The following is a 19835-nucleotide window of genomic DNA, read 5'->3' on the forward strand; positions in this document are numbered from 1 at the left end:
GATAGCAGTAGCATTTTATAGGAGATCCCTGAAAGCAAGTTTTGACTATTGTTTGTTAAACATTGGAATATGGACAATATAGAAAGTGATGGTGCCATGGATAGGATGGAAATTGATTTCAGAAGTTTCTTTTTAGAATCGTCAGCAAATACTCTATCCTATTTTTTTTTTCTTCCAGGAACCAAGATAATATATTTATGTAAACTTTTTTAGTAGTGAACAAAACAGACATCTTTTCCATCTTGAAGTAAAGAAGACAAACATTTAACAATTGATTTTACATGTCATGAATGTTATCAAAGAATTTGTATAGTACTAGAAATGGAAGGTATAATGCTAAGTGAAATAAGACAGAGAAAGACAAATACCACATGATTTCACTCATATATAGAATTTAGGAAACAAAACAAGTAAACAAAGAAAAAAGACAAAACAAAACAAAACAAAAACTCAACAACCAAACTCTTAAATACAGAGAACAAACTGGTGGTTTCCAAAAGGGAGGTGGGTGAAAGTGGGGGAAATAGATACAGGGGATTAAGAGCACACTTACCATGATGAGCACTAAGTAATGTATAGAATTGTTGAATCATTATATTGTACACCTGAAACTGATATAGCACTGTATGTTAATTATACTTCAATTGACAAAAAAGAAATTGTATAGTACTGAGTTATATAGGATCTTAGAACATGACATTTAAAAAATTTTTTTTTAATGTTTATTTATTTTTGAGAGAGAGAGAGTATGTGTGTGTGTGTGTGTGTGTGTGTGTGTGTGTGAGAGAGAGAGAGAGAGAGAGGAGGGGAGGAGCAGAGAGAGTGAGACACAGAATCCAAAGCACGCTCCAGGCTCTGAGCTGAGCTGTCAGCGCAGAGCCCTATGCGGGGCTCAAACTCATGAACTGTGAGATCATGACCTGAACCGAAATCAAGAGTCAGATGCTTAACTGACTGACTGACTGCCCAGGCGCCCATGCTCTATAATCAATTCTTAAAGGAAGCAGTCAACTCTTAGGTACCTGCTTTATCTATGACAACTCTATGAATGAGGTTTACAGCAACATTTTCCATAACCAGGGTTAGACACTGAGCTCCATGATATACCTGGCAGGTGACAGTCTGCCTACAGTCTCTGTAGTCTGCTTCAGCTAACAATGGTGGTTGTCAACATGGATTGAAGGAATTGCTACATTTATTGTTTTTAGAAAATATTTGACAAGTAAATGAGGAATTCAGAAATGGTTCTGGATTATGATTTTTGAAGGAGAGCTTTGTCTGATTACTTGACATAGCATCCAAACAGTATAAGGAGTTTACAATTTAAAAGCAAATTCAAGTGTTAATCCAGGGATCTTATGCTTGTGGTAAAATCATTTCACTCACTGAAAATACATTGACTTCCACTGTAAAATGTGACAAAGTAGAGGCAAAAATAATGGAATAAAAAACAGTACCATTACTACTTGAATTTAAAATCTTCTTTAAAATATAATTATTCATGGGGTGCCTGGGTGGCTCAGTTGGTTAAGTGTCTGACTTTGGCTCAGGTCATGATCTCACAATTTGTGAGTTCAAGCCCTGAATCGGGCTTTCTGCTGTCAGTACAGAACTTGCTTTGGATCCTGCCTCCCTCTCTGCCCCTCCCCAACTTGTTTTCTCTCTCTCTCAAAAGTAAACATTAAAAAAAAAATATATATATATATATATATATATATAAATTATTCATATCTTGAATAGCCAAAGCAATCTTGAGAAAAAAGAACCTGGAGGCACAACAATCCCTGATTTCAAACTATATTACAAAGCTGTAGTAATCAAAACAGTATGTTATTGGCATAAAAACAGACATATAGGCCAATGGAACAAAATAGAGAGCCTAGAAGTAAACCCACACTTCTAGGTGTGGGTATATTTTCAGTTAATTTATGATGAAAAAGCCAAGAATATACAAGGGGAAAGGACAGTCTCTTTAATAAATGGTGATGGGAAAACTGAACAGCTACGTGCAAAAGAATGAAATTGGACCACTGTCTTTCAACATACACAAAAAGTAACTCAAAATGGATTGAAGACTTGAATGTAAGACCTAAAACCATAAATCTCCTGGAAGAAAACATAGGTGGTGAGGTCCTTGACATAGGTCTTGGCAATGATTTTTTAAATCTGACACCAAAAGCAAAAGCAACAAAAGTAAAAATGAACAAGTGGGACTACGTCAAACTAAAAAGCTTTTTACAGCAGAGGAAGGAAACAAACAGCAAAGTGAAAAGCATTCTATTGAATGGGAGAAAGTACTTACAAGTGATATATCTGATAAGAGGTTAATATCCCAAATATATGAAGAACTCTTATAACTTGGTAGCAAAAAATCCCCAAACAACAAAAATGGACAGGAAATTTAAGTAGGCCTTTTTCCAAAGAAGACATGGATGGCCCACAATTATGCAGAAGATTCTCAGCATCATTAATCAGGGAAATGCAAAGCAAAACCACAATGAGATATCACCTCACACCTGTTAAAATAGCTATTATCAAAAAGACAAGAAATAATAAATGTTGGTGAGGCTGTAGAGAAAAAGGAACTCTGTGCACTGTTGGTGGAAATGTAAATTGGTACAACCACTATGGAAAACAGTACAGAGGTTTCTAAAAAAGTCAAAAAAAAAAAAGAACTACGGTATGACATAGCAATTTCAATTCTGGTGTTTATCTGAAGAAAGTCAAAACATTAACTCAGAAAGATGTATGCACCACCCACCATGTTCATAGCAGCATTATTTATAATAGTCAAGATATATGGGGCGTCTGGGTGGCGCAGTCTGTTAAGCGTCCGACTTCAGCCAGGTCACGATCTCGCGGTCCGTGAGTTCGAGCCCCGCGTCAGGCTCTGGGCTGATGGCTCAGAGCCTGGAGCCTGTTTCCGATTCTGTGTCTCCCTCTCTCTCTACCCCTCCCCCGTTCATGCTCTGTCTCTCTCTGTCCCAAAAATAAATAAATAAACGTTGAAAAAAAAAAAAAGAAAAAACGTGGTGTGTATATATGCGCATATACATATATACAATGGAATGCCATAAATGGTTCAGTCATGAAAAAAAGGAAATCTTGCTATTTGCAATAACATTCATGGGCCTCATTATGCTAAGTGAAATAAGTCAGAGGAAGACAAATGCATATGATCTCACTTATATGTGGAATCTAAAACAAAAACCAAAAATCTCATTTAAAAAAAGCTCATAGATACAGAGAACAGATTGGGGTTGCCAAAAGTAGGAGTTTAGAGGGTGGGGGCAGTAAATGGGGTCAAAAGATGCACACTTACACTTAAAAAAATAAATAGGAATGCAGCATGGTGACTATAGTTAATAATACTATATTGTATATTTGGAAGTTGCTAAGACACTAGATCTTAAAAATTCTCATCATGTTTTTTTGTGAGTATGTATAGTGAAGGATGTTAAGTAGGCTTATTGTGATTATTTCACAGTATACACAAATATCAAATCATTATGTTGTATACCTGAAATTGTTTTAATGGCATAACATAATGTTATTTGTCAATTATACTTCAATATAAAATATTCATAACTTTGTAAAGTTTATAGTATAAATATTTCACGACAGAACTAAAAGTCTTGAGGTCTTATTAAATAATTAGTCGATAACATTCAATTGTTTTCTGAAACTTAGGAAACAGCTTTTACTATCATACTAATCTTAGCCCAAAAATCTCTTCACAGTTATGAAGGAAATTGTGTTATTTTAGGAACAGGCCCTAGTGGTGGCTAAATTATTTTCAATAAATGTTTAACCATTAGATTTACTACTGGATCTCCCTGTCACCTAGGGCTGTTTTAATTAGACCCTGGCTTCAATTGGAAGTCTTCCAAAGTAGGGGGGGAAAGGAAAAGGAAGAGGAGGAGGGGGAGGAGTGAGGAAGGAGGAGCTGTCAACCACAGGAGTGAGGTACTGGGAAAGCAGGTCCTAGGGACAAAGGGGAGGGACCCTCTTTGACTGCAGGCAGGATGAGAGCCCAGCGTTGATATTCTGTTTTTTCCTTTGAGTGGTGCTCTTTTCAGCCGCCCTGGTGGCAGCTGTTGTGGATGACATAGTGGCTGGCTAGTCGAATAGTAGTAGTAGCTGCTCTTGCCACTGCTGGGTTGGTGTTACTGTTTGCACAGCCTCTAGAGGGCAACTCCTAGCCTTTGTTTGTGTTGAGCCTGTAGGATGTGTTTCATCCTTGGCTGTCTACAAGAGAGAACTATTTTTTCAAGGTGCTTGTTTAAGGACCTTTAATATCATATTCTGTAGAGTTATAAAACTAGTGTTACGGCTCAAAGCATAATATTCCTGGCTACCTTTTCGGTTCTGTTTGCCATCTAGATCTTCTGACTTGTCTTCGGTTTAGATCGACACTTAGTACTCAGGATTCTTTCCCAGTGTGTTTCAATCCTCTGAAACAAACGCATCACCATACCCTCCTTCTAGCATCTAAAGGACTTGGTATCAGCCAAATGTTTCGACTTTCATTTCCTTTGACTTTCTTTTTCTTGAGGCAAAGGTCATAAGCTTTGGTCTTTGGGCCAAAGTGTGTTTCATCAGATTTATAAAATGAAAGGCTTTTTTTCAATGTGCGAACATTGAAAAATTAGAAATTTCACATTGATACTTGGATTTTTGGCTTTTCTTGGAAAATCAAAAGATGTGGCAACACTGGACCTGAATTGCAATTGCAGCTAGAGCTGAGTAGTGGCTCTACCTTTTAGACTGGCACGTATTCTGCTGGTTACCAAGTCCCCACCCAGCCTGGCATTTGAGTTTGTAATCCTTGGAGTACTACATGCGTTGAAAATGAGTCATAAGTATGGTTTAATAGTTTTTAAGGTAAGTACTCTCTCGAACTCTTAATAATTCTCTCTTAAATAACAGATGTAAAACTTACTCCAAATACAGGATGTAGGTAAATTGTTAGTATTCTTCTGTAATTGGTTCTCACAAATAGAAACTTAGTAGTTCCCTTAGTTTGAGCCAAAGAATGCGCATACCACATGCACAAATTAAAGATGAGTAGAAGGTACAAGTCTGTACTCATGGATTTCGGAAAAAGCATGTGTTTGGAAAAAAGTTTGTAAGTTTAAAAAAAATTAAAAGGTAAGGAGCCTGCATTATAGGATCAGTCTTACCTCAGGTAAATTCAGTCTGTAAAAAGATTGGAAAATGAGCAGCACAAAACAAGAAGCTATTTTTCCTTGAAATTTTACTTTAGGAAGAAGAAGAAAATTGTAACAAAGCTATTTAAAAGTATTATATAACAAGGACTCATGTTCATCCTGGTAACCGAAAGACCTTTAATCATGTTTATCTTAATCTATATTTAAATTTAAAAAACCCCTTCATTGGGTTATTTTTTATTTAAGTATAATTAACATACAGTGTTATATCAATTTCAGGTGTACAATATGATTCCACAATTCTATATATTAACACTCATCACAATAAGTATACTCTTAATACCCTTTATCAATTTCACCCATCCTCCCACCCATCTCCCCTCTGGCAACCACTAGTTTATTCTCTTTATTTAAGAGTCTGTTTTTTTGGTTTGTCTCTTTTATTATTTGTTCTTTTGTTTGTTTTGTTTCTTAAATTTCACATATGAGTGAAATCATTCCATCCCAGATATGAGTGAAATCATGTGATATTTGTCTTTCTCCATATGACTTATTTCACTTAGCATTATATGCTCTACGTTGCACCCATGTTGTTGCAAATGACAAGATCTCATTCTTTTTTGTGACTGAGTAGTACTCCATTGTATGTATATATACAACATCTTCTTTACCCATTCATCTGTCACTGGATACTTGGGTTGCTTTCATCCTTTGGCTATTGTGAATAATGCTGCAATAAACCTAGGGGTACATGTATCTTTTTGCATTAGTATTTTCTTTTTTAACATTTATTTATTTTTGAGACAGAGAGAGAGAGCATGAACAGGGGAGGGTCAGAGAAACAGGGAGACATAGAATCTGAAACAGGCTCCAGGCTCTGAGCTGTCAGCACAGAGCCCGACGCGGGGCTTGAACCCACGGACCACGAGATCATGACCTGAGCTGAAGTCGGACGCTTAACCGACTGAGCCACCCAGGCGCCCCAAGTATTTTCATTTTATTCCACTCAGTAGTGGAATTACTGGATCATATGGTAGTTCTATTTTTGAGGAACCTCCATACTGTTTAGTCACTCTCATTAAACTTGAATTTGAAGGGTTTTTTTGTTTTGTTTGTTTTTTGGCAGATGATCAATATTAGGAATAAAGTGAGTCACCTTCTTGGATACTGTACTCACATGCTCAGACTGACCTCCCTCTGTCCCCATGCTAGGAGCCTTTGTCTAAGGATACTCCTTACTTTGTTCACATTCCAGATTCTACTCTGAGCCACCACATCTATATTATCTGCCACCAAGGGCTTTTCTTGGTCTCTTCTTCAAGAAGGAAAGGGAGGAAGAAGAAGTTGAAGACTATATCTAGCTTTTTAAAGCAAAGTTCCAGGGGTGCCTGGGTGGCTCAGGTGGTTAAGCATCTGACTTTGACTCAGGTCATGATCTCATGGTTTTTGAGTTTGAGTACTCATTGGAGGAGCCCAAGCCCCGCTTTAGGTGAGCATGAGCCCCAGCTCGGGTGAGCACGAGTCCCATTTTGGGTAAAACACGAGTCCCGCTTTGGGTAAGCCCCGTTTCTCTCTCTCTCTCTCTCTCTCTCTCTCTCTCTTACCCCTTGTAGGATTCTCTCTCCCTCTCTCTCTCTGCCTTCTCTCATTTGTGCTCCCCCCCCCCCAAAAAAAACAAATACCCCGCCAATTCCATTTAAATATTTTTTAGTATTGCTACAAAATGTAAATATATATGGCACATTGACTTTTAAAATTTTCTTCTGTAAGATTTTCTTATATCTATCATATGTTTATATTGAATTATATGCATATAAATATCTCTTTTTATTTTTAGGGCTCTCCAAAAAATGTGGAATCCTTTGCGTCTATGCTGAGACATTCTCCTCTTACACAGATGGGACCTGCCAAGGATAAACTAGTTATTGGACGAATCTTTCATATTGTGGAGAATGATCTTTATATTGATTTTGGTGGCAAGTTTCATTGTGTGTGTAGAAGACCAGAAGTGGATGGAGAGTAAGTAGAATCATTTCCAAGTTTTTTTTTAATACTGTTCATAAAAGTTGAGATACCTCAAAAGTATTTTTGGACTTTAATTGGTGATTTTCTAAAAGACAGAAAATATGCTTTATTTCTCTTCATAATGCTAGTTAGGGAAGTTAGGCCAGATTCGGGTCATGTTATGTTAGTCACCTTAGGCTAGATTCATATCTTCTCAAAGCCGTGAGAGCAGTTTTGGGGAAGATCTGAATGTTCGTCTTAGTAATAAACTGTCCCCACCATAAAATGAAAACCAACTTTATAGTAATATATGCTGCTCAGTCGATTTTACATGTAACCTTTTTGCCTCTTCCTCTGTTCCACAGTCTTCTGCTTCTCAGAGAAGCCTCCCTTTCTACTTCTTTGTGCTCCTTTCTCTCCCACTACCAAATTCTGATGCTTTATTATTTTCCTTTCTTATTCTGTATCTACTCTCAGAATTAGAATTTTCCCTATTATGGAACAGAATTCATTCTGTTTATAGGTAAAGATATTTGTGAGTATAATGCACTGGGGAAACCATTAAGATGACATATCTAGGAGTAGAGTATTGAGAGTGAAGGGAGATGTGGAACAAAGGTTCTGAGATTGGAAAATGATAGTAAGCAAAAGAGGAATGATTTTTTCCCATCAGTTTTTAATGTGTACATTTTAAAAATTTCAGTATTTCTGGTATCAGGATGCAACTTACAGTTGATGTTATATCAATTTAATTGACAGTGTTCTTTATTCTTAAAGTAATGGTGAGTCTAGTACTCAGTGGCATCTTAGGATGAATTACAGTGATTGAAAAGTTTGTGATGTTCAAGGATGAGTCATATTGTAGAAATGAATAGGAAGAGAGTCTACTCTAGATCTAAGAGAGCAATTATGAGAATTGGTTGCCTCTCTCCTGAGAGCTCTGGATACCTAAAGGTCCGGTTAATACAAATTTCCTTAGATCAGTGGCATTTGAGTAAATATTTAATGACTAGTTGTCCAATTAAAAAAAGGCCCTGAGGGGCGCCTGGGTGGCGCAGTCGGTTAAGCGTCCGACTTCAGCCAGGTCACGATCTCGGTCCGGGAGTTCGAGCCCCGCGTCAGGCTCTGGGCTGATGGCTCAGAGCCTGGAGCCTGTTTCCGATTCTGTGTCTCCCTCTCTCTCTGCCCCTCCCCCGTTCATGCTCTGTCTCTCTCTGTCCCAAAAATAAATAAACGTTGAAAAAAAAAAAAAATTTAAAAAAAAAAAAAAAAAGGCCCCGATCTGCCAATTTCTGTGGCATAAAACACTCCCACCTTGGTCAACTTTAAGTCACCAGTGTAATGTCACTGAATGCAGAATTGGGAATATTTGTACACAGTCCAGCTCCCACAAGCTGGTGCAGTCTGGAGCCAGCACACCTGTACCTCAGATAATCAGAAGCTAAGCAGTGTCTTGCAAGGTAAGTGCCATGAACTGGGAGATCCTGGAGGAGAAAATGGACTTCTTATGCTACCTGGCATCGAGAGGTAATGGCTCAGGCATAGCCTGTCTTGGTATATCAAATAACATACAAGCTGGTCAAAAAGAGTAAGACCTCAAGAAATTTCTAAGTAGGATAAGTTTGTCAATCCAGATGTTAATACTGTATGTCTGTTGTGTAATGGGTCATCGAAGGGATTAAATCAGATAATGTATGGAAAGATTTAGGACAGTGACTGGTATATAATAAATAGATGCTACTATTACTGCTGTTCTTGAAATCCTGGTGATTTGGATTTTTGAGAACTGACGGTGACATTCCTCAAGAATTCCTATTGATAAGGATTCGTGCAGGAGGCAAGTGCGAAGATAGGCAGTCCTAAAGTTATCCTTCAAGAGAGGCATCCTGAGCTCTTGAGTGCTGTCAGCAGTAGCTGTGGCAGGTCATTTTTCATTAATAGAACATATATCTGTAATTTAAAAATGAAGTACTGTTTTATTTTGTACAAAGAAATTTCCTCATCTCCTCCTTACAATCGGTAAGCTTTTCCTCATGCTGCCATGGGCGCTACCTAGTCGTGGTGGCCATCTTTATTCTTACAAGCCAACCTAGTTTGCAGCTAGAACATCAGGTATTAACTTTATAAAAAATGCATTTTACAGGTAACTCTGCTGGATTATGAATATGTCTCCTGCTCAGGTAGATGCATTTATTATAAGTAGCAAATGCAATGTACACTTTTCCTTATGTTTGTGGATGGAGTTTTGTTTATGATACTTCTTTCATGGGTATTTATGTCTTTGTGGGTATTCTTTTATGTATACTGTCCTTTTTTCATTAACATTTTAAAACATCAGTTTGGTCATTATGTTTTGTTTTTGAGCATAATATTTCAGAATGCATTAGAGACTAGAAGTTCTAGTTTGATTCTCAGGCCTTACTGACTAAATCACAGAATTTTAAGTATCAGTATTTGAGACTGTTTCTCTAATAAGTGCTATAATATGGTTTGAATATTTTATGTACAGTATAGCTTAAAATAGTTAAATACTAGAAATTATTGCAACATTTATTAAATCTTAAATTTTCATCGAAAACTATACACATACACATATCCTATTACAGAAATTACCATACGGTTGAAACCTTCATCTCCACATATGCTCTGCCAGTGAAGCAGTCCATTTAACAAAAGGTTTTTGGAGTGTGAGGGATGGCTCATAATAATTTTGCAATTAAATTGCCTAGCCTATGGAGCAGTCACCGTATTAGTATTTTTCATGTACTTAGGTTAGCACAGTTAAATGCCTGCACCTCTGTTTTGTAGTTATCTTTCGACTCCTGCTCCCATCGGCCTACCCAGGATCCATTCACCAGAAGTTCCCACTTTAACTTCCAAATCAGTCGCCAAATCAATACATTCATGACTGAGGATCATGAAGAAGGGTCAGTCATACCAGTGCAGGAGGAGTTGATTAATTTGTTTGTTCATTCATTTGTTCAGCAAATATTTATCGGACCTCTTCAGCTTGGCAGTTACTGTTCTACCTGGGAAGGGCTGGTAAACCAGAGCTCCTAGTTGCCCTCATGAAGTTGGGCGACTTCTACTGGAGGATAAGGGGAATAGATAGTAAACAAGTATATAAATCAATTTTAAAAATTGGTAATTACATGAGTAAAAAGGGATAATATGGTGAAAAAGTGTCTGGCGAGTAGAACATAACAGTAGTTAGAAAAGGGGCTTTGACCTCTATTCTTCTATTGCTTAAAGTCTGAAATACCCTCTGAGGACTTTTTTTTTTTTTTCTTTTGATGTTAAACAAATGTCAAGGCTTAAGTTCTATTCCTCTCTGGTCCTACAGACTGATAATATTATTTCCAACAGTGTGCTAAAAGGAGGAGTTCACTTTAGCCAAGATGTGATCTGAATAGTTTGGTTACTCTTGTTCCACACCCTCATAGCTATGCAGGTAAAAACTGCAGCTCCATATTTACATACGTTGTTTTTGGGGGAGAAACTTTCTATCTTAGAAAATTCCTTGTTGTCCAGGTTTTTTAATGTTTTTAATGTTTATTTATTTTTGAGAGACAGAGACAGAGCACAAGTGAGGGAGAGGCAGAGAGAGAGGGAGGCACAGAATCTGAAGCAGGCTCCAGGCTCCGAGCTGTCAGCAAAGAGCCTTACATGGGGCTCCAACTTACAAAGCATGAGATCGTGATCTGAGCCGAAGTCAGACGCTTAACCGACTGGGCCACCCAGGCATCCCCTTGCTGCCTAGTTTTTAATTCATCCTGAAAAGAAGGTTTCTACCCTTCACAGAATATTTATTAAATTTCCTGAATTCTATGTGTAGAAACTCTTAGGTTCTTTCCAAAACCCTTCTCTAGGTCTCTTATAGCTACCTGTCACTTATGTTTTGAAAGTATTATAGAAAGGTATCAGATCAGCATAATTACTGTTTCAGTTACTTTGCTTTCCTACCTGTATCCAAGACAAAGTTTGTGGGAGAGTTATTTTATTCAGATGTTACCTGTTGTCTTTATAATTGGTAGAAAGATGATACCACCAAATCAGAAAGTAATGAGATCCAGGTAGGTCTCTGGTCCCCTTTCATACCTACAAGTTTAGATTATCTGATAGAACAGCTTATTGGGCTGGACACATGTTTGCTCTCTATCTCCATGATGTCAGGCTAACTGTGACTGAGCAGATTTTAGGAGGGTAATTCTGACAATGGCAGAACTTGCTTTGATACATTTACTTAAGAGACAACGAATAAGATGTAGATTTTTACATAATTTGTTCATCATTCAGCATTCATCAGACCTGCTATTTAAAATCCCTTTTGAGGACCTGTTTTTTTTCTCTCTTCGGTTTGACTTTGTTGTGGTTGAATCTATTCTGCTTTAGGACAGCTTAATGACATGCAAAGAAAAATACTCCAATTTACCAAAATACCCAGTTTGGCAAAATGTTTTAATTTTTTTCATTATTTTTATTAATTATTTAATTTACTTTTATTTTTTCATTTTTATTTTTTTCATTATATTTATTATTAAATTTTTTTATTAAGTTTTAATTCCAGTATAGTTAACATACAGTGTTATATTAGTTTCTGGTATCCAGTATAGTGATTCAACAATTCTATACATCACTCGGTACTCATCATGATAAGTGTACTCTTTAATCCCCATCACCTGTTCCCCTATTTCACCCATCCCCCTACCCACCTCCCCTCTGGTAACCATCACTTTGTTCCCTGTAGTGAAGAGTCTTTTTCTTGGTTTGTCTCTCTCGCTTTTTTTCCTTTTGCTCATTTATTTCTTAAATTCCACACAAGTCAAATCATATGGTATTTGTTTTTTTCTGACTTATTTCACTTAGCATTATACTCTCTAGCTCCATCCATATTGTTGCAAATGGCAAGATTTCATTCTTTTTGTGGCTAAATAATATTCCTTTGTATATACATGTGTACCACATCTTCTTTATCTATTCATCTGTCAGTGGACACTTGGGCTGCTTCCATCATTTGGCTATTGTACGTAATACTGCAATAAACATAGGTGTGCATGTATCCCTTTGAAGTAGTGTTTTTGTGTTTGGGGGGTAAATACCCTGTAGTACAATTACTGGATCACAGGGTAGTTCTGTTTTTAACTTTTTGAGGAACCTTCATACTGTTTTCCACAGTTGCTGCACCAATTTGCATGCCCACCAGCAGTGCACAAGGGTTCCTTTTCCTCACCAGCAGTTGTTGTTTCTTTCATTATTGCTTTTTAATATAGTTGATGGTATTTCAAACTTAGAGCAGTTGATAAGAATCAGAAATAATTTTGGTTAACTGAATATTCTGATTAGCTAAGTAATGGCCTTTTAGTAAGTTCTACAACTTTTTTGTTTTAATATTTGTTTTTGGTTATAGTTTGCTCTACATCTAATGTGGGGCTTGAACTCACGACCCTGAGATCAGGAATCACATGCTCAACTCACGGAGCCAGCCAGGCACCCCAATTATAGTTTAAAGGAACAGTTTCTGGGTGCTTGTATGGCTCAGTCAGTGGAGTATCTGACTCTTGATTTCAGCTCAGGTCATGGTCCCAGTGTCATGGGATCAAGCCCTGCGTTGGGCTCCACACTGAGCATGTAGCCTGCTGAAGATTCTCTCTCTCTCTCTCTCTCTCTCTCTCTCTCTTTCGCCCTCTGCCCATCTCCCCAACTCACGAGCTCTCTCTCTAAAATAATATAAATAAGTAAGTAAATAAATAAATAAATAAATAAATAACAGTTTTCAACCTTTGTCCCAAGAAACTCTAGAGTTCTGCAGAAAGGCTTCAGAGATTGTTCTGGGGGTAGTGGGGAAATTAGGCCCTACTTTCAGAGCAGCTCTACATTCATTATTTTATTACAGTTCTGGGAACATTTTGTTTAAAATATGTATGGGAAATAGTGGTAGTATTTCTACCACCAAAAAAAAAGTTTGAAAAACAGTTTTAAAAGAAAATTTATTCTAGAAAGACATATTAATGGTAACATTCAGCATATAAGCATTACATTCAGAATATAATCACAGTGGTATTGTGATCTCCTTAGACTCAGTTGCAAAATAAAAATGTTATAAGTAAATTCAGAGAGTTTGAAGGTGTGGATGGCGCCTAATTCTAATAGTACCAACCTTAAAAGTTTTAAACATTGTATTATTTTTCTTTCATGTCAAATTATGACTTGAAATCAGAAATCAGCTTATGACAAATTAGAATGCCTCAGGCATTAACTTCTTTGGCGGTTATCGAATCAGCTGATTGCTAAATTAATCAGCATTCTCTTCTGTAAAACCCACTCACTGATACCGACACTAACTGGAAAAGAGATTTGTGGTCCTCCGCTATATTGACACTTTCACTTCTTCCAGTTCAGCTGTATCTTTAGCTAAATAAAGCTAGTTGTGTTTGTTCCAAAATCTGTTTATATTATCGTTAAGTAATTTTTAAAATTATTGCATAAATTAATAAAATATGACCATGGAAAGGGTTTTTGTTCTTTAAGAAAGCTCATTTTAATGTTTTGGAAAGACCCCATAAAGGAGAGTTTTTTTTGTTTTTTGTTTTTTTTTTTTAATTTAAAGAAACTACTCTTGAATTAGTTTGGGCAAGTAAACCATAAAGATTGGTTGGGGGGAATCCTGAAAATCTGGAAGGAATTGCTTTCCAAATGTCTTTCTGTTCCTGGTTTACTTTAAAGTGACTGATCTGGCAATCCCAGACATTGTAGTATGGGTATTGTTTATGTAAGGAAATCAGTGCAGAGCTCCAGTAAGGGGACCTCTCCTCAACAAGAAAGCCTGGACTTCTATCAGATTATTTGCATTACTTGTAAATTGATGTCTTCACAGAGTATGTGTAGACATTTTTAATGAGTTCTCACTTTAACCTACTTTTCCATGAGCCAACCTGTGAGTCCAAGGGCTTCTACTGTGACTTTTCCATCATGTGAACCTGCCTGCCCTTTTCTTTAGACATTTTTTCTTCTGTCGTTAACACAGCATACAGTTTCACTAATTTTGTGCTAGTGTGAATTAGTCCCATCTGATAATCATAATAGCTAGTTTTTTGGAAACCTACATTGACGCTTTATGTGTATTGTCTGATTTATTCCTCATAAGAAGCATAGAAAGTAGAGGGTATTATCCAAATGAAGAAAGTGAGTTTTCAAGCATAATGTGCTGCAGTGATACAGCTGGTAATTAATAAGGCAGGGATTCAAACCTAGGGCTGTGTGTACCCAACATAGCTCCTGAATGTTCTTTTCACTCTACTGTGTTGTTCTCTAAATCTCACAACATATAGTTACTAAATATCACAAGAGCCCCCTAAAATGATCTCACATACGAGCCAGTTTTCATACCAGGGTCCCTGAGGCAGGCAGTGTGGTCGTGAAGCTCTATGGTGGTCTGTTAAAGAATGGTAGGTAGCCTGTTACGGTATCCTTGGCTATGGTGTCCATGGTCTAATATGTTTGGATAGTTGTTACCACTAATAAGCTAATGACCACTGGGTCCAGGCTTGTTTCAGAGTGGATGTGTAACATAATTATGGTGAGACCTGTAGCCATAGGAACTAGTTAATGGCTGACAGTGATTCATAGCTTAGAGACAGCAGGCCTCATGTTATTTGGGAATGCTTTATTTCAGAAAAGTTTATTCTGCAAATAGTAGAAAGTTGACTCTTGATACATATAATACTCAATTTTTAATTCTTTGTTTCTTTTTGTAAAATATGTCATCTACTTTCACCTTGTCACTACTAAAGTAGTTTAATCTGTTTTTATGATCTTTGTTTTTTGATGAACCAGGGTCATAATTATAAACATTAATGTGTGTTGTATCATAATTCAAATATATAGAATTATTGCTCCTTAGCCATACAACCGTCCAGGTCTGTGGTTTTTGTGTTTCACCTTTCCATGTCATCATTCTTTTCTGCTGTTGTCCTGGGTCTGCATTTTTAGGGTTTTTTTGAACTTCTAACTTTTCTTCTAATATTCTGATGCCCAGCAAATTGGTCACCAAATGTGTTGTGCTTAAAATAAGAACAACTAGCGTCTGAGTAATAACCTCTGAGCCTCTTCTGGAAGTAAAGTGTATGTACTTTAGTACATGGACTTCAACATGTATTTTGACAGCTCCTAAACTCCTCAGCTTAGTTCTCATTGGGTTCTGTGGAGACTTGATGTCACCAGATAACTAACTTCCTGATAAGTGAAGTGTAACTAGGTTGGCGTCTTGCCTGTGTTCACTGCCTGTTCACTGATGCCTTTGATAGGGATTGTCACATGTCAGGACAGTGTTTGTTGAACCAGTCAATGTGCTGAGCATCTTGGATAAGTATTTATTGTGGTTGAGATTTTAACACCTTCAGTAGAAACAGTGGTGAAAATAAGATGGGATTCGTGGGCCGCAAATACTATTTGAGATGCTATCAGTTCTTGCTGTGACTTTGTAAATAAATGAGTAAATTCCTTAAGAACTTTGTAAAACCCAGAGTATTGTTTTATGGCGTTGATTAGTTCTATTGGCTTGGAATGTACCTATAGTACATCTTATCAGTCTCAAGAATTAAGCTGCTGATTTTATTATTTTTTTAATTAAGTTTTTATTTTCATTCTAGTGTAGTTAATATACAGTGATATATTAGTTTCAAGTGTATGATATAGTGATTCAGTAATTCTGTACCTCACCCCGGTGCTCATGATAAGCACTCTCCTCAACCCCTATCACCTGTTTCACCTCTCCCTCCACCCACCTCCCCTCAGGTAACCATCAGTTTGTTCCCTATAGTTAAGAGAGTCTGTTTCTTACTTTCTCTCTTTTTTTCCTTTGCTCATCTGTTTCTTAAATTCCACAGATGAATAAAATCATACGGTGTTTGTCTTTCTCCAACTTTCTGTTTCTTAAATTTGATTCTTAAATTCCACATATGAGTGAAATCATATGGTATTTGTCCTTCTCTGACTGCCTTATTTCACTTAGCATTATACTCTGTAGCTCCATCCATTTGTTGCAAATGGCAAGATTTTGTTCTTTTTTATGACTGAATGATATTCCATTATATATATATACACACACGTGCACACTCATGCACACACACCCACATTTTCTTTATTAATTTTATTTTTAAATGTTTATTTTTTTGTTTTTGAGAGAGAGAAAGAGAGAGAGAGAGTGCACACACAAACAGAGGAGGGGTAGAGAGAGGGAGACAGAGAATCCGAGGCAGGCTCCAGGCTCTGAGCTGTCAGCGCAGAATCCGACTTGGGGCTTGAACTCACCAGCTGTGAGATCATGACCTGACCCAGAGTCAGAGGCTCAACTGACTGAGCCACCCAGGCTCCCCGTCATTAATTTTATTTTTAAATAAACTAGGTCGTGGTGCAGTTTTTCACTGAGTCAGCAAACGTTTAATGAGCAGCTGTTATATGCCACCTCTGTGTTTAATGCTATTGATGTACAGATTAAAGACAGTCCCTGCTTTCAGGGAGTTGAGGATTCAACCAGGCGGATAGAGAAGCAAATCAATATATATAACACTATATAAGTTCTATTTACTGTATCCTACAGGAATAGAGAAGAGGGGATAGATGATTCTGTTACATTGTCAGAGATGGTTTCCCAGAGGAACTAGCAATTGAATTGAGTTGTAAAGGATGAAGGATAGGAGATACAAAGTGCAGAAAATGGCTGCACTTGGGAGAGTTTTAAGTGAGAGAGAGCCTGGCTTTTCTGGGAACTGAAGTGGCTTAGTTGACTTAAGTTTAAAAGTGATGAGAGAGTGGGGAGATGGAGAGCCAGATCTTCAAGGTATTTATATACCATTCTAAAAAAAATGGGGTTTTATTTTGAAAGTGACAAAGAACCATGAAAACATGGGCCAGGTTTGTGTTTCAGTGAGATCATTCTGGCGGTGGTGGAGCATATATTGGAAGAATGAAATTGGAGTTAGGGAGCCCAATAATGAAGCTTTGGAAAGAAGTGATGAGAACTTGACTTAAGTCTGAGGGTCAAAAGAAGAGACTTTCATTAGCAATTTAGGAGATAGAAGAAACAGGTCTTGATGACTAAGTATGGATGGTAAGGTAGAAGTTTTGATGAGGACCGGCAAAAAAAAAAAAAAAAAAAAAGAAGTTTTGAATGATGTTTGATTTAAGACATGAATGACCAGGCAGATAGTAAGTCAGGTTGTGTTGGGGAGGTGGAGATGGGGAATGTATTATATTGATATTTTTTCCTGCTTCAAAAATATAAATTACATGCCTAAATTTAGATCAGTTTTGATTCTCTCATGCCCACTCATAGACTACTTCTGATTAGTATCAGTTAAGGAACATTTCTCTTTTTACTGAAATACAAACTCCTTGTGGTTAAGCCATGCTTATCTTTTTGGTTAAAGAGCCAAATTTTCCAAATCTTATAATTTCATTGTTCTTTTTTAATTCTGATTTTTCAAGAATTGTATATATTTCTGTAAAATCCTGAAGTCCAGTTTTCAAATGGAATCTATTTGTTAACGTGTTAATGAAGATCACGTCTTTTAAAGCATTATTTCTACATTGGCATCTCTATCAAAACACACATGAGTGACAGTTCTGAAAATCGAAGAGTTTCAAAACAAGCATGATTGGCAGTTCTAAGGTAACCAGCGCGTGCACTGAATTTTATCTGTACTTTTTTTTGACACTGAGGTGGAAAAAATGAGCTAATTTCCCAGGCTTTGTTTCTGTTTCAGGTTGTGTGATATATGGGGTCAAATAAAGAGTGGGATGGATATTGAATGTTTCAAAAACCAAAGTTTTCAAGGTGTATTGGTGGGGGAAAAGAGAATATAAAGAATTTGAATTGAGTAGTTCTTTTTATTCCAGCAGACATGGTAGGTACACAGTTAAAAAGTATGGCATGTTTTTAAATAGATTTGTGATTGAAACTCATACTGTCAGATTTTCTTAACAGAGCTCGGACTGTTTTTTCAGGTAAAAGAGCATCCACTCTATTTAACTTTTTAGTAAGAAGCCTTAAGGGTATGTGTAAATTATAAACTATGATCTCAGAAGTGTTCTGAGTTCATGAAACACACGTAATCAGGCTTTTGAATAGCATTAGACTTAACAACAACAACAACAAAACCAAGCTCATAGAGAAAGAGAACAGATTGGTGTTTGCCAGAGGCAGAGGATAGGGGATGGGCAAAATGGGTGATGGGGTCAAAAGGTACAAATGTCCAGTTATAAAATAAATAAGCCATGGGGATGTGATGTATTGCATGGTGATATCGTTAATAATACTGTATTGCCTATTTGAAAGTTGCTAAGAGTAGTTCTTAAAAGTTCTCATCATAAGAAAAAAATTCTTGTGTAACTGTATGTGGTGACAATGTTAACCAGACTTAATGTGGTAACCATTTCACAATGTATGCAAATATTGAATCATTATGTTGTATACCTGATATTAATATCATGTTATACCAGTTTTACTATTCTATTGGATTCTATTTTGATTGATGTGCAAAATGGATTTGCTTCATGTAGCATATTCAAATATATATAGCGGTATTAGTCCAGAGAGTTGTAAACTTAGATGTCTGTTAAGTTTGCCGTATATGCCTTGCCAGGATTGTAAAGGTTAAAAGTGAATCTGGAAACTACTATGATGGCTGCTTGTTAAGGAATGAAAGCAATTAAGTGTTCCCACAAAAGCTTTGAAGTTAATATCTTAATAGGATGAAGAGGAGAAAAAGTCAAGGCTGCACTCCTACAATTGGTTCAGGCTGTAGTTCTATTGACTTAAGAGGAGACTTTAGAAAAATTAAAAGCTATCTTAAATAGAAAGTGTGAGTTCTATTTCAGTTTGTTGAATTTTGTATTAATTTAGATTGCCACTTTATAACATCTAGAGACTCTCAGGGACAGGACTTCACTATGTATTCTGTAATGTGTGGTTAATAATAAGAACAATAATAGCTAACATTTGTTGAGCATGCTGTGCTAGGCGCTTTGCTAAGAGTTTTGCATATATTATTTTCTTCAATCTTTTTGTTGCTCTATGGTAGATACTATTAGAATCTTCACAGAAACAAAACAAACCAAACAAACAAACAAACAAAAACATTGAAGAAACAAAGGCTTACAGAGATTTTTAAGTCACTTGCTCCAGGGTAGCAACTAGTAAGTAAGCAGACCTGAGACAATGTCACTCCATATTGTTAACCATTACGTCATACTAATCAAATACACTTCCAGGGAGTTTGTGTGTATGATTTGTTAGTTTTTTCAGCAAATATTCATTGATTATTTTAATTGTAGTGTGCTGAATGCAGTTTAAATGAACTGTATGATGGGGCGCCTGGGTGGCTCAATTGGTTAAGCGTCCAACTTCGGCTCAGGTCATCATCTCATGGTTCGTGGGTTTGAGCCCACGAGCTCTGTGCTGACAGCTCAGAGCCTGGAGCCTGCCTCAGATTCTGTGCCTCCCTCTCTCTCTGCCCCTCCCCTGCTCACGCTGTGTGTCTCTCTCAAAAATAAATAAACTTTAAGTGAACTGTATGATGTCTTTAGGAGGAAAGGTACGTACATAGAGCGCAGTAACATAGAGGAATACATGAATGATGTGGTCAAATAGAAATCAAAGAA

At 36.9% G+C, this 19835-nt stretch overlaps 1 protein-coding gene across 2 annotated transcripts in view; it reads left to right on the forward strand.

Annotated features, from left to right (window-relative positions):
• The window catches only part of MRPS28 (mitochondrial ribosomal protein S28), a 208858-nt gene that overhangs the window by 14988 nt on the left and 174035 nt on the right, over positions 1 to 19835 (forward strand). For both annotated transcript variants that reach the window (XM_045454810.1, XM_045454811.1), the window contains exon 2: positions 7009 to 7190. In XM_045454810.1, coding sequence (XP_045310766.1) covers positions 7009 to 7190 — 182 coding nt within the window. The remainder of the gene's footprint in view (positions 1 to 7008; positions 7191 to 19835) is intronic.

Source organism: Leopardus geoffroyi, chromosome C3 (assembly GCF_018350155.1).
Source record: "Leopardus geoffroyi isolate Oge1 chromosome C3, O.geoffroyi_Oge1_pat1.0, whole genome shotgun sequence".
Classification (NCBI taxonomy): Eukaryota; Metazoa; Chordata; class Mammalia; order Carnivora; family Felidae; genus Leopardus; species Leopardus geoffroyi.